Source organism: Panthera leo, chromosome D1 (assembly GCF_018350215.1).
Source record: "Panthera leo isolate Ple1 chromosome D1, P.leo_Ple1_pat1.1, whole genome shotgun sequence".
Classification (NCBI taxonomy): domain Eukaryota; kingdom Metazoa; phylum Chordata; class Mammalia; order Carnivora; family Felidae; genus Panthera; species Panthera leo.
This window is the reverse complement of record NC_056688.1, coordinates 45,764,042-45,778,102: the sequence shown is the minus strand read 5'-3', so window position 1 is coordinate 45,778,102 and position 14,061 is coordinate 45,764,042. Positions and strand designations below refer to the sequence as shown.

Sequence of the window (14,061 nt, the reverse complement as noted above, 5' to 3'; positions counted from 1 at the left end):
GCACTAGAAATTGCATTTAGCAGTTTCGATTTAGGTTGGCTTTGGGTGTCTCCCCTCCCTGCTACCCTAAGTTTCCAATGATCTTTCAGTCTCATCTAGTCTGCTGCCCTAAGGCCATTTAACAGGACATTACTCAGTGATTTCACAACTGGAACAAAAGGAAGACAGAATCAAAAGGTTGTTTAGAGCTGGAGCTATGGACACCAGCAACTGATTCAACCTCCTTACTGTAAAGCCCGAGAAAAGGCAGGAAAAGGCAGGTTGGGGAAGCAACACAATACAATGAAAAAAGACTCCATCGGTTCCCTGGAGACCAGATTCTTACCAGCAAACACCCTGTATTGCAAAGCCTCAGTTCCTCCTACTGATAAAGTGGGTCTGTGACGGGGGGCTAATATAATGCTTGTATATGAACTGATGAAGCTCAGGCATGGGAAAAGAATTAATCGACTGCTACAAAGAATCTTGATTCTCTTGAGGAAGACCTTGACTTTCCTTGAGATCCATCTACTACCACAGAAGCCAATATGGCCAGGGCTTATAATTGGGATGCAAAAAGAAGGAAAAAGAAAAGATGATTCTACCAAGAACAAAGCGTAATGCTGGCAATTAGAAATGTGGTTCAGTTTTCCAACCGAGTTATTTAAAAAAATTTTAATGTTTTATTTGTTTTTGAGAGAGAGCACAAGCAGGGGAGGGACAGAGAGGGGGGGAACAGAAGATCTGAAGTGGGCTCTGCACTGACAGCTGCAAGCCTGATGTGGGTCTCGAACTCACAAACTGTGAGATCATGACCTGAACCAATGTTGGACGCTCAACTAACTGAGCCACCCAGGTGCCCCCCAAACATGTTATTTTAAATACCCCAAAGTTTATCCCTAAAGGTTGACATGACTTCGGCTGATTTTTTAACAGCAAGAAAGATAATTAAAACTTAAAAAAAAAATGTGATGAGTCAAAAAGATGGCAAAAGAGTGAGACAGACTGGGCAGAAGTCATAGCTGTGTTACTTAGTAGTATAACAAAACTGGGTATCTCAATCACTCTGAACTTCAGTCTACTCATCTGCAAAATGGGAACAATCCTCATATCTATTTTTCTGTTTGTTGAAGGTTGCATGCAATAAAGTGTACTTTATACTATTTGGCAGATAGTATGCATTGAATAAGCAATAGCTATAATTATGACACTTCAGTGCTAGTTCTTCCCCCTTCATTCACCCACTGAGTTGCTCACTTATACAGTGCAGGAACTCAAAGAGATAAGGCTTAGTAAAGACTTGATCACATCTTCATCTTTTGAGCTCCACCTCAAATTCTATCATTTCTTGGAAGCCAGAGTAGGAATTCATGATTCCCTCTTCCATGTTCTCTAGCTAGAAACTGATCTGGCCTATATCTCACTTGCTCCTGTATCTGATTTTTTGTTTATTTCGATAGCATACCTTCTTTGGGGCGAGGGAGATCTGCTCTCTCTTTCACAGTCACTTTATACAGAGTGGGCACTCAGGAAATATGGGGGCCTTGCCCTGAATGCATTTGTAACACTTGAATTGCTATGTGCATGAAAAGTATTTGAGAATTATAATCATGGATTTGAACTGAGTTCTTAAAATGAAGTGAGGACCTTGGTTTTTCTGGTTTCGTTTTTGTTTTGGGGGCTGGAGAGTGGGGCAAATACATAAGGAAAAGCAAATATCTAGGATCAGCATGAGGACATCTGCTATTTACACAGGACATTTACCTTGGAGGCCAAAGTACTCTACAGATCTGTTGTTGGTATTCTTGTGGCAATTGCCATGATAACCTAAGAGGCATGTAGTATCCCTTCCTTTCACTATCGAAACCCCCAGGAAACAGCACAGTGGGCGGCACTTGTTCAAGCCCTGAGTTCCTGTGGGTCATCTGCAGTAAGAGCTTCTTTGGGTAGGGAGCATTAGACCTGAGACTAGCTGTAGGAGTGGCGATAGGAAAGGGATGTGCTCTTGGGTCCTTCTGTGCCTCAGTTTCTCTCTCTGGACGATGGGAATAACTATCTTATTTTCTACCATCCTATCTCCCCAGATTGGTTGCAATGTAATTTTTATAACTGCCAGGACAAAGGAGCAATGAACGTGGGTTGAGGTTGTGTCAAAAGAGCTGGTTCTGAACCAGAGCTAAGGCACATTCTTTTCACGTAACAGATGTAACACTGGCTAATACTTATTAAGGGCTTACTATGTGTCAGGCAGCGTGCTAAGCAGTTTATGTGTATTAATTCACTCAATTCTTAAAACTACCCTATGAGGTAGTCTCCATTCTACAGAGGAGCAAACTTAGGCACAGAAAGGTTAAGCCAGAGCTACACAGCCAGGAAGCAGCAGAGCCCAGGCTGTTCTGTCTTCCTGCGGCTCTCTCTTTAACTTGGTACCTACCACTATGCTCTGCGTGTAACAGGTGCTCGATAAATATTTGTTGAATTGGAGTAAAACTAATGAAACTCAAGCATGCTTGAGAAGTCCCTTCTTTCTTCTCTTCCTTCCAGTTCTGACCCCAGCTCCTCTATTAAGGAAGGTATTTGGCTTTTAATGCAGTGTCTCCCATTGGGAGCTACAGACCCTTGGAGATCCATAATGCGTGTTTTTCATAGTTTTCACATAAAATGAATATAAACACATTGGCATAACGATCTAATACCAAGAAGTGTCTTACAGCTTCAAAGTCTATGTGTGCTACGCCTTGGGGCCGAGAGTTATAACTTTACCCATTATGCTAATAAGAAAGGAATAGCAGAAAGTTAACCTCTAAATGGTATAATAGAGTCAAGTGAAAGCCAAATGTTATAATGACAAAGGATGTGAACAGAGGTGTGGTAGCTGCAACTGAGGAAAGATGAGAGAAAACTGTGTCAGTATCTGACACCTGACACAGCATGAGAACTGACAGAGCCAGACACAACTCAAATGTACCCATACCTGGGCAGTCAGTACCACATGATGCTGGTAGTAGTCGAGTAAACATTGCTAATTTAATGTTATTGTTCTGGGAGGGGATTTCATATTTAATTTATAAACTTGTTTTGGCTTTATTCCAGAATTGTTCATAAGCTGTAACATAACATTATATCCAGTTTAATGTTTATATAGGTAACGTTATAAAAGAAACTAAGCCAATACTGGGGAGGCCTGAGAACATTTTGTCTCTAAAATAGCAGAGGATATATCCGTTTCTCTCACGTTTGAGAAACAGAACAGCACTTGCTGGGGGCTTTCCTGTTTAAAATTGCAAACACAAAATCATTAGTGTACCCTTAACACCCTGGTGTGAAATAGCATGTTAGGCCCTCCCTTTCTGAGAGCTTGGACTTTGATGGGAGAAAGGACAGCTAAGAGGCCTGAAAGAAAAAATGTGCAGAGGCAGGTCATTAAAACTCTGTAACCTTCAGTTCCTTCTCTCTAAAACTGGTTATCTGCAACTTGGCCGCAAGGATTTATCTGTAAAGCTGGTTCATAGAAGGCACTCAATAAATCGTCATCTCTGTTAAATACTGATGTACTTGGGAGTGAAGAGGAAAGCTCTAGTCCTAGGTTCCTATATGGAGTGGTCACCGGCCTGGCTGGGGGAGACCCGGAACTTGGGATCCCAGCAGCGACTCAAGGAAGCAGGCCCGCTGGGCGAGGAGGTGGCTCCACCAGCTGGTGCCCCTCTGCAAAGCTGAGGCGGTGGGCTCACCAGCCCGCCCGCCACTCGGAAGCCACCCAGCCCTGCTGTGCCCCGGACCCTACGCACCCACCGAGCGCCGAAAGGGATGCCAAGCTTTGCTGGTCCTGCCACCGGGACGCAGCTTGGCGTTCCTCAGAGGAACTGCGTGACGGGGAAGGAACTCGGTCATCCCCTAAAAACTCAAGTGCACAGATTTTCCACAATTCCTCAATTTGCCGAGGGGCTCCCCACGCCCCAGGTGTAGCCCGAGTTCTTAGCGCTAGGCTGGGGTTGGGGGACCACCTTGGGGGGCACCCAAGGTCTTCGCGAGCAGGCAGCTGAGTGCAGGCGGCGAAGGCCCGAGGCTCGCTCCGGAGGCTGCGCCCGAGCCGCGGGGGTGCGCGGTGCCGGAAGGGTGAAGGCGCGCGGCTCCCGGGCCGGGCGGGCCCTCCGCGAGACCGGCGCGGACTGGCGCGGAGAGGCCGGGACCGGCGCCAGCCGCCGCAACGCGGGGGCCCACCTGCGCGGACCGCACGGCCACCCCCGCTTGGGGGAGGGCCTGAGGCGAGGGGCGGGGGCGGGTGCGCGGGCAGGGTGCGGGGGTGGGGGGCGGGCGGCGGCCGCGCGGCTTCCCCGAGGCCGGAGGCGGGGCGGGCAGGCCTCTCGAGGCGCGGGGGGCGGAACCGCCCGCTGCCGGCGCCGCTCGCCCGCCCGCCTGCTCGCACTCGGTCGCGCCGCGGGGCAGGCATGGGAGCCGCACGCGGCCTCCCGGCGCCCACACCTGTTTGAACGGCGCGGCGAGCCGCGGCCCGGGCGGGCTGCTCGGCGCGGGTGAGTGCGGGCGCGGGCTGGGGGCACCGCCGGAACGCGCGGGGAGCGCGGCGCCGAGAGCAGCGGGACAAAGGGCCGGTGCGCGCGGCTCGGGGTGACTTGCGGGCTGCGTGCGGGGGGCACCCGAGACCCCGCCGGGCCGCCCTCGGGGCTGGAGGGCTGGGACCCGGGCTGGGAGCTCCGCGGAGACTCCGGGGCTGCGGGGCGCTAGCATTCACGCAGTGTCACCGTGCAGCGGGTGGGAAGGACGGATTGGAAAGTGCTATCTTGGATGCTGGGTGGGAGTAGGGAAAGAGCCGGCTCGGGCAGTTTCGCCTGCAGCTGGGCTGTGACAACACCCCCACCTCCCCCGCACGCGCACACCCGCACCCACCACCACCTCTTACTTTTCTTTGAGTTTTGCATGTGTGTGTATTCCAGCATGATCTGAGAATTAATTTTTAACTCTGGGCACGTGATGATGAACACATCCTAGCCAGCAAAGAAAGGGCAAGCAAACACAGGTTGGGGATTAGGATAGGATCTTTTTTCTGGAGCCTTGGGTGATGACTGCGTGCTTCCCTGTAAACTATCTGTGAACTATCATCGTTGTTGGAGGCAAATGTTTCTTCTACGGCCTGTGGACATTCATCCCGAGTTAACTTAGATAAAAGTTTGAAAAGTTTAAAAATTGTTTTAAAAGAGGAGGGAGAATAATTATCTCGATGAGGGAAAACCACCATTCCCCTCCAGAATACAAATTAGGGTTGCTTTCCAACATCTCTCGAAAAAGCAGCTGATAAAAATCCTGGGTGTTTTATTGTCCTTTCGGGGACACCCACGGAGACTTTAGAAAAAGAAACAGCCCCTGGCTGGTGGAACGCTCCAGGTTGCTCAGGATCTGTTGTTGAGATGGTCTGGCTTCCCTCAGCCCCTGAGACGGAACATAAGGAGTCCCTACGTGCTCCTCAGGAGCAGATGGGCCAGTGGCCTTGCTGGAAGGGGTTGAATTTATAGTTTGAAGTCAGCTGTGGCCAAAAGCATAATGCCAATTAATAGAGGGTATTTACTGCACTTGTTTCAGGATCCTCCTGGTGTCCAAGACGTTTTAAACAGGCGGTAGGACTCTGGGTCTCTCCACAAGTCTGACAGGAGTAGATTGGAGGTGGAGTGGGGAGAAGGAATTTAGGAGATGCTACAAAAGCCACTATGTTTACTTGGGAAAGTTTGGTGGTAGGCACACCTTCGGCATTTGAGTAACTTGCTTCACCTGTGTTTTCCCCACTTAAACAGTCAGGAGATAACTTGTCATGCTTTCCTGTGCCTGAACTGAAAAGGAAGCTTCCTAGGTAACTAATAGGGATCCTATTTTTGTAACACTGACAACTTATTCAGTTAGATGGTGAATATGGGTGCACTTTTCTGTCTGTAGTTTAAGTGCCAAAGTGCCCATTAGTGGGTCTGAGGACATTACTGGCCCCCCGTCTGCAGTGTTTAATAGCCTCAAGTTCTCCTGCATGTTTCTTCTCATTGATCCCTTAGGATTCAGTCCACCAGGCCTTATTCATGCATAACTCCCCCTGACTCTGGGGAATTCACATCTCCTGGTCTCACCACTGAATTTTATACACTCTGTTCTTGTTCTGTCACCAGGTTTGTCCCAAGCTCACCAGGATAGTTCATTTTGCCTAAAATCTGAGAAAAAGTTAAACTTCGTTTGACCACAAGTTATGTTTCGGGTGGCTGGGCTTGTAAACGCCCTGCATTTCTTTCCTGTACAGGCTATAATTCTTAAACCAGTATGTGATTAGGTCTGTTTTCCTTTAACAGGTTCTGTGACTCAGGAAAATGAGAGCAAGCCTGGCTGCAGAGGGTTCACAGAGCTTTGTTCGTTTTTAGGTATTTGCTTTAGGAATTAGCATGGTTTCACTGTTCAGTATTCCTGGCCACAGATTCCATGGAAAACCCTTTGTTATCCTTCCAGATGGTGTCCAAAACTTTTATCTCTACAGACTTTCCCACTGTTTGTTTCGACATTACTGTTTATAGTGGTCACAGGAATTCATCTGTTGTACAATAGAGAATGTATGTCCTGAGGATTAGATTTTTTTTTTCTTTTGCCCAGCACTTGTTTGCTGTAGGAGTTAAATCCTTCCCCCAAACTCTTGCCCTCTTGAGGAGACCTGTGTTGTTGCAGTTTTGAAAACTAAGGTGCAGATCTAGGACAGAGAGGTTCCAGTGTCTGGTCTCCAGGCAGATAGATGTTGTTTGTACGTCTCTGATGATGTGCAAGGTCCCTTCACCATAAGATGATTAGTGGACCGTGAAGCAGCAGCATCCTCATAAACTATAAATATTTGTAGACAGTGGACAGCAGGACAGTGGCTCCTATTGAGTGATGAAACACAGAATGTGTAACTCTTATGCAGCAGATAGACAGAGCTGGAATAGTTTCTGTATTACTAAACATGGTAATACACCTTAACTTTTCATCCTGTTTGTCATTCAGGCGATACATGAGGATACTTAGCTGAGAACTTTGAAAGATAAGGGCACCTGGGTGGCTTAGGTGGTTGAGCGTTGGACTCTTGATCTCAGTTCAAGTCTTGATCCCAGGGTCATGAGTTCAAGCCCTCTGTAGGGCTCCACACTGGGTGTGAAGCCTACTTCAAATAAATAAATATATATATATAATCTTTTTAAATGTAAAAAAGATAATTATATATGTGAGGAATCTTTAGCCAATAAAAGCTTATTTCTAGAAATGAAACGTTGTAGGCCTGAATTTTCTTCATCTGGATTTATATATAGTGAGGCTAAGATTTGGAAATCTTCATTCTTTTTTTTTAAGTATACATATTTTCATCAGTTCTATTTGGATAAAGTTATTCATTTGTGAAGGCAAGAGAGAATTTAAAGTTATGTAATCCATCAGTTACCTTTCCAATAATGAGATTATTAATGTTTATTTATTTTTTATTTGAGAGAGAGAGAGCCAGGGAGAGGGGGAGGGGAAAGAAGGGGAGAGAGAGAGAGAGAGAGAGTGAATGAATGAATAAATAAATGAATCCTAAGCAGACTCCATGCTCAGCCTGACTCGGGGCTCGATCCTACGACCCCTGGGATCATGACCTGAGCTAAAGCCAAGTCAGAAGCTTAACTGACTGAGCCACTCAGGTGCCCCAAGATATGAATGTTTTTATTCTTTCTGTTTGCATCCCAGAGTGTTTGTTTAAATAAACTTAAAGGGGCATAGTGCAGACTTGCTTTGAGTTTATAAAAATGGAAACTAATTGTGTCCTGGGAAATTATTCAGGAAATTATTATCAGGTGAGTTGAGAAATTAATGCAAAACTATCACCCTAATTTTTAAGTATCATGGTTATCGTTGGTGTATTAATAATGGGAAAGGGGTCAGGGTAGGGTGTGAATGCCTAGGGAAAGGGCCTTAGTGGGTGAGGTTTCCCCCTCACACTTTTCTGAGACAGCACACCCAACCATTCTTCTACTCCATTCTTGAAAGCTGCCCTCTGCTGGAAGCATTTGTTTTCTTGGCCAACTGATGAGGGAAATCTGGTCTCCCAGATAGGCGAGAGATTAACAAGATACATTTTCCTTTTTCCCTCTACCTCCTTCCTCTTTAATTGTGTGAAAGTAAGCTCCTGAGCAGTAAAGGATGGTGCAGACCCTGTTTGTATACAACACGGTGCTTGCCCTGGACTTTTGTGACCCTGGAAAATTATAAAATTAGAGAATCCCGGGCCTGAAATGACCAGCACTAAAAAGACTAAAGAGATCATCCAGTTCAGGTTGCTATTCAGAATAGTTTCTAAACTACCCTAAACACACATTTGAATAAGGGTGGGGGGAGCAGCTTATAAAGTTTGTAACCTTTAGTACAGGTGTCAGTTTAAACCCATTAGGGAGCCTGAGAATGGACAACTTTATCTCCCAATTTACAATCAGTTATTTAAATGCTATTAGATTGTACACCTGAAGCTTATATGATATTTCAATAAAACTTAAAACTTAATCAGTTGGAATAATTTGACCTGAATTAGTCTGCATTAATTTCTAAATCTGAATTAAAGTCTTTTTAATGCAGTTTTATAGTTTTCAGAGTTACAAAGAAAATTTAATCAAGATATGAAACATCAGAACAAGGTCTTATCACAAAAGTTAATGAGTTTAAGCAATAATATAGGAACATTGGGGACAATATTTCAGACTACTAGAAATTAGTGTTTTTGAGGTACCTAAGAAGTTTATCTCTAAAGGATTAAAGCTTCAACCTACCCTGTTGGTTTAGCAATCCTTATAGATGGCTGACTTCTCCTTCACAGGCTACATGATCAGAATTTAAGTTGTAAGGGGTCTGAATTAGTAATATTATTTAATTAATATTGGATATTCTACCTAGAATATTTTGTGAGTTTATTTATTTATTTTGAGAGAGACAGAGACAGCATGAGCAGGGAAGGAGGAGAGAGAGGATCCCAAGCAGGCTCTGCACTGCCAGCTGCAGAGATCCAGCCGGGGCTCCAACGCTTGAACTGTGAGATCATGACCTAAGCTGAAACCAAGAGTCCATTGTGTAACAGCTGAGCCACCTAGGTGCCCCATCTACCTAGAATATCAATATTCGATAGAGAATATTCATATTCTAATAATAATCTGCAGTAGACTCTTTAGCATTCTCTCCCAGCGTTCTGTGATTTGTAAATGACCCCAAAGTTCCTTGGCACAGTTGTCTGTCATCTCTCTGAGGAACAAATTTGATCCTGTATGTTGGGAGGCTGCACTGAAGTTGTGGCTACTGAGAGAGCCTAGCTGACTGCCCAGCCCTCACACCCGGGAAAAGACTTGTCTCCATTTCTCCAGACCCACTAGGTTCCAAAACATTTTTTTTTTTTTCTGTTTGAAAGACAGACATTAAAAAAAAAAAAAAAGCCATAACATCACTGTGAAATGAAACACGCTTCAAGGACTTTGAAAGCATTTTTTAAACAGGCTTGCTATATAGGCAAAGCACTTAGAAAAGTGAGATTAGAGTTAATTCTGCCTAAGAGGAGGATAATTCATTAAGATAGGGTTCCTAGTCAAATATATTATTTTAAAGTGTGTTTGAACTAGTTTCAGACTCTTTCTTGCCATTCTCTTCCCTGACACCCTTGTCAATGGGTGTTTCTGTGTTGGGTTAAAGACAGATGGCACTGGAGCAGTTCTGCTGCAGTAGATAGTCCAGACTCTGCACTCCCAGGATCCAATTAACACTTATATTTCCGATTGAGATTCGAAGATGCAGGCTCTAGATGATGAGCATATGAGACCAACACGTCTGCTGCTCAGTGTCAGCAGGCAACAGCATTCTCCGTGTTAGTCAAAGGGAGGAGGAGGTGGCGTGTAGGGGTCCAAGACATGGCGCTCCTAGTACATATCACACTTGGCAGGTATTCTGGTGTGGGCGGTGTTTAGTTACGCGGACAGCAGCTTACATAGAGGAGAGGCTGTCCAGGACCTGGATATGTTTAAGGACTGGGTCCTCAGCCAGAATTTGGGGATAATCAGACACAGAGCCATCTCCTGAAGTTTCCTTAAGGGTTGTCCTCACCACACCTATCCCACCCCCGAAGTCCCCTTTGGGGAGGATGGCTTTACTAGCATTAGCATCCCCTCCCTCATCTACTTAGAGCCTTTAGTCAGGATTGTATCCACCCCCTCACTCCCCCCACAACAAGCACGTGCAAACACCTGTATGCGCACACACATGTGCCCTATGGTTTTAAGGATTTAGAGAAAGAAGTAGATGTGTTTCCTCCCTATAGAAGGGCCCAGGGACTCTTCCTATTTGGAAAAAGAGAAAGAAACAATTTCAAACAATCAGGAAGTCCCAAGGAATTACCTTTTCCAGGAGCTCATTCCTTTTTTAGCCCATCCCTGTTTTCTCTGACAGAAGTGGAATCAGAAAGAAAGAATCAAGCAGAAAGGTCTCAGCAGTGGTTGGGGCAAGCTCGCTTAGTGACGTTGGGAGTGTGGATTGTCATGCTCAGCTGGTCTAGATCAGATCAGTGGGATTTTCCAGTTTGATGTGAAAGAAAGCAAAAGGCATCCAAAAGTTGCAGGCAGGTCTGTACTCTCAAAGAGGAAGAGAAGGGGGATGAGAAAATGGTTTCTTCGTCACTCCTGCTAGGTAACAAAGCCTCTGAGACCTAACCCCTGCTTGTCCTTTTGGGAATGCCTCACTGTGAACAAATTACTCCACCTGCCACGTCAGCTTCTCCTGAACAGAAGATTCACAGCTAGTCAGAGCCATCCAGTGCTTGAATACTTATGAAAGTACTCCCAATCTTGTTTTTTATTGTTATTTTTCTTGTGGGATGATTGATCCAGATCTTTCAACATACACGTCAGGATAAAATCCAAACTCCTTCATTTAGTATACAGAGCTTTGCATAATATGGCTCTTGTTTGCTGCCCCACCATGCCCTTTCTCCCACCCTTGCTGAGCTAAACACAATAAATGTCTGAAATGACTTCCACTGTTGCATGTCTGTGTCCTTGCATACTGTTGTCCCCTCTAAGTGTTCCCTTCATTCTGCCTTATGTTATCCACCTTCTCTTTACCTTCAGCACCCGTCTCCAGCATCACCTCCCCTGAAATGGCTCCTCTGTTCTTGTAACTCCCCACACCTGGATTTCATGCCCTTTCCCTGAGTTACCACATCATCCACATCCATCTCTGTCATTAGCACTCAGTGCGCATCATTCAAAACTGTGGGTTTTTTTAGCCACGTTAATTCATTCACTCTTCCATTGGTACAAGTATTCATTCAATAAATTTGTTCAATAAGTTTTTGTTGAGCGCTAGCAGAAGCCCAAATTCCAGTGATTCGGATGAGCCAGGAACATAGATACAAACACCTGAAAAGTAACCAGCAGTAAAGCTCACAACGTGATGACAGAGGCAATATTAGAGCTTCAGATCTTTGACAGAGATCCTGATAGTATACAACCAAATCCAAAGGAAGGAGGAATAGCTTGATTGTTAGAGACCTGGCTACTCTGGAACTAAATTTATAGTAGTTAAGTTTGTTTTAAATTCATAGAAAAAAAAAGTCTCGTGCCCTCTTTGGAACCACTGAGATGAATCCCAGTAAGTGTTATGCTGTGGAGGTATAACCTTCCTTGATGCCCGGGTCATTCAGTCAGCTGCGTAATTTGAATTTACATGAGCAAGTTGCTCTGAGGATTTTCCAAGCACATGCTGTACTGAGAATGAGCAGAAAGAAGGAAAGAAAGGCAGGTGGATCGGGGATGCAGGAGAGGGCAGAAATTTAGAATCCAGCCCAAAGAAGGTTCAAAATTACACAGAAACTGGGGCTAGTCAAGCAGCTCATCTGGGGATTAATGACGTTTGCACTCCGCCTCCCAGTTGGCCATCACTGGGGGCATCTTCAACACAGAAGGGAATGAACACCCATTCATTTTGAGCACGAAAAAGATGTTCCCAGGTCAAGACTTTGTGTTGTAAGTGAGACCATTATCTAGGGATTCATCTCCACACCCTGATTCCTGGGACAGTTCACAGATTTGGAAACAATGACAGGCATGCTGCCGGGCTGTTTCCTCAGTCAGTCGGTGCCGAGCCCCTTGCCCTCCTGACCTGCTTATCTTTGTTCCTACAGAGTGGTGCTCAGCATGGCGGGGATTCCAGGGCTCCTCCTCCTCCTCCTCCTCCTCCTCCTCCTCCTCTGTGCTGTGGGGCAGGTGAGCCCCTATGGTGCCCACTGGAAACCCACTTGGCCTGCTTACCGCCTCCCTGTGGTCTTGCCCCAGTCCACCCTCAACTTAGGCAAGCCAGACTTCGGGGCTGAAGCCAAATTGGAGGTGTCCTCCTCATGTGGACCCCAGTGTCACAAGGGGACTCCACTGCCCACTTATGAAGAGGCCAAGCGGTACCTGTCTTATGAAACGCTCTATGCCAATGGCAGCCGCACCGAGACCCAGGTGGGCATTTATGTCCTCAGCAGTGGTGGGGGACAGGAGTCTTCAGGAAAGTCTCGGAGGAAGCGGCAGATTTATGGCTATGACAGCAGATTCAGCATTTTTGGGAAGGACTTCTTGCTCAACTATCCCTTCTCAACATCAGTGAAGTTATCTACAGGCTGTACGGGCACCCTGGTGGCAGAGAAGCATGTGCTCACAGCTGCCCATTGCATACACGATGGGAAAACTTACGTGAAGGGAACCCAGAAACTTCGAGTGGGCTTCCTGAAGCCCAAGTTTAAAGATGGTGGCCGAGGAGCCAACGACTCGAGCTCAGCCATGCCGGAGAAGATGAAGTTTCAGTGGATCCGAGTGAAACGCACCCACGTGCCCAAGGGCTGGATCAAAGGCAATGCCAACGACATCGGTATGGATTATGACTATGCCCTCCTGGAACTGAAAAAACCCCACAAGAGAAAGTTCATGAAGATTGGGGTAAGCCCTCCTGCCAAGCAGCTGCCGGGGGGCAGAATCCACTTCTCTGGTTATGACAATGATCGACCAGGCAATTTGGTGTACCGCTTCTGTGACGTTAAAGATGAGACTTATGACCTGCTCTACCAGCAGTGTGATGCCCAGCCCGGGGCCAGCGGGTCTGGGGTCTATGTGAGGATGTGGAAGCGACAGCAGCAGAAGTGGGAGAGAAAAATTATTGGCATTTTTTCAGGGCACCAGTGGGTAGACATGAATGGTTCTCCGCAGGACTTCAACGTGGCTGTTCGAATCACCCCTCTCAAATATGCCCAGATTTGCTATTGGATTAAAGGAAACTACCTGGATTGTAGGGAGGGGTGACCCAGGGTTCCTTCCTGACGGCACTTAATGGTCTCCATGTACTTATTTTAGGACAGGCCAAATTTTGTCATTGGTGTGTGTGTGAGTGTGTGTGTGTGTGTGTGTGTTTGTGTAATGTGTCATAATTATCTTTTACCTAATTTTTAAAAATTGCAAGATGACTGGCTTTATTTGAAAACCGGTTTGTGTATTATATAGCATTTAAACAGGTTAAAGGCATTCTTTTGCATAGAAGTGAAAAAAAAACATGCTGATGTTTGGGATGATAGGGAATATTTAGCAATTAAGTTAATCTTTTAATTTCTGAGAACTTTGATTTTTATTTCATCTGAACTTGTTTCAAAGGTTTATATTAAATATGTGGCATATGGGAGATATAAATTCTTAAATTCTTATGTGTGTATGTATGTGTATTTTTTCCTGAGATTCCTCTTGTATTTTTTTTTAATGCCTAATCATTAATGTTTCCAGATGGCAGTATTCCCCACCCATACAACCCTTAGGAAATTTCACGATACTTCTTAGGCAGGTATACTATTTTTGGATTTGGAGGCATTTACACCATAGCCCTTGACCAGTAAAGTAATTTGTTAACTATATTGGTACACATCTTAAACTATATCTTACAGTAAGTCAGTATCCCCAGCTGCTTTCAGTGTTGAAATCATTCTCTCCTGAAGACTGTTGCTCTGCTTTTGGGGAAGCCTCACAATGTGGCCCTGTCACCTTT

General features: G+C 45.6%; 2 protein-coding genes across 3 annotated transcripts; both read left to right on the top strand.

The window, feature by feature from the left end:
- Positions 1–282: 282 nt before the first annotated feature.
- On the top strand, positions 283–600 carry VBP1 (VHL binding protein 1). Its single transcript, XM_042907120.1, is given in 3 exon segments — positions 283–412; positions 415–566; positions 568–600. Coding segments are annotated over 3 exon segments (315 nt in total).
- A 3,791-nt stretch (positions 601–4,391) lies between these two features.
- PRSS23 (serine protease 23) lies at positions 4,392–13,726 on the top strand. Of its 2 annotated transcripts, XM_042906599.1 has the most exons (3): positions 4,392–4,511; positions 6,321–6,389; positions 12,176–13,726. In XM_042906599.1, the coding sequence occupies exon 3, from the start codon at positions 12,189–12,191 to the stop codon at positions 13,329–13,331; it is 1,143 nt and encodes a 380-aa protein (XP_042762533.1). In that variant the 5' UTR covers positions 4,392–4,511; positions 6,321–6,389; positions 12,176–12,188; the 3' UTR covers positions 13,332–13,726. The 2 variants fall into 2 exon arrangements, with proteins under 2 accessions (XP_042762533.1, XP_042762532.1); XM_042906598.1 differs by lacking the exon at positions 6,321–6,389.
- The last annotated feature ends 335 nt before the right edge of the window (positions 13,727–14,061 follow it).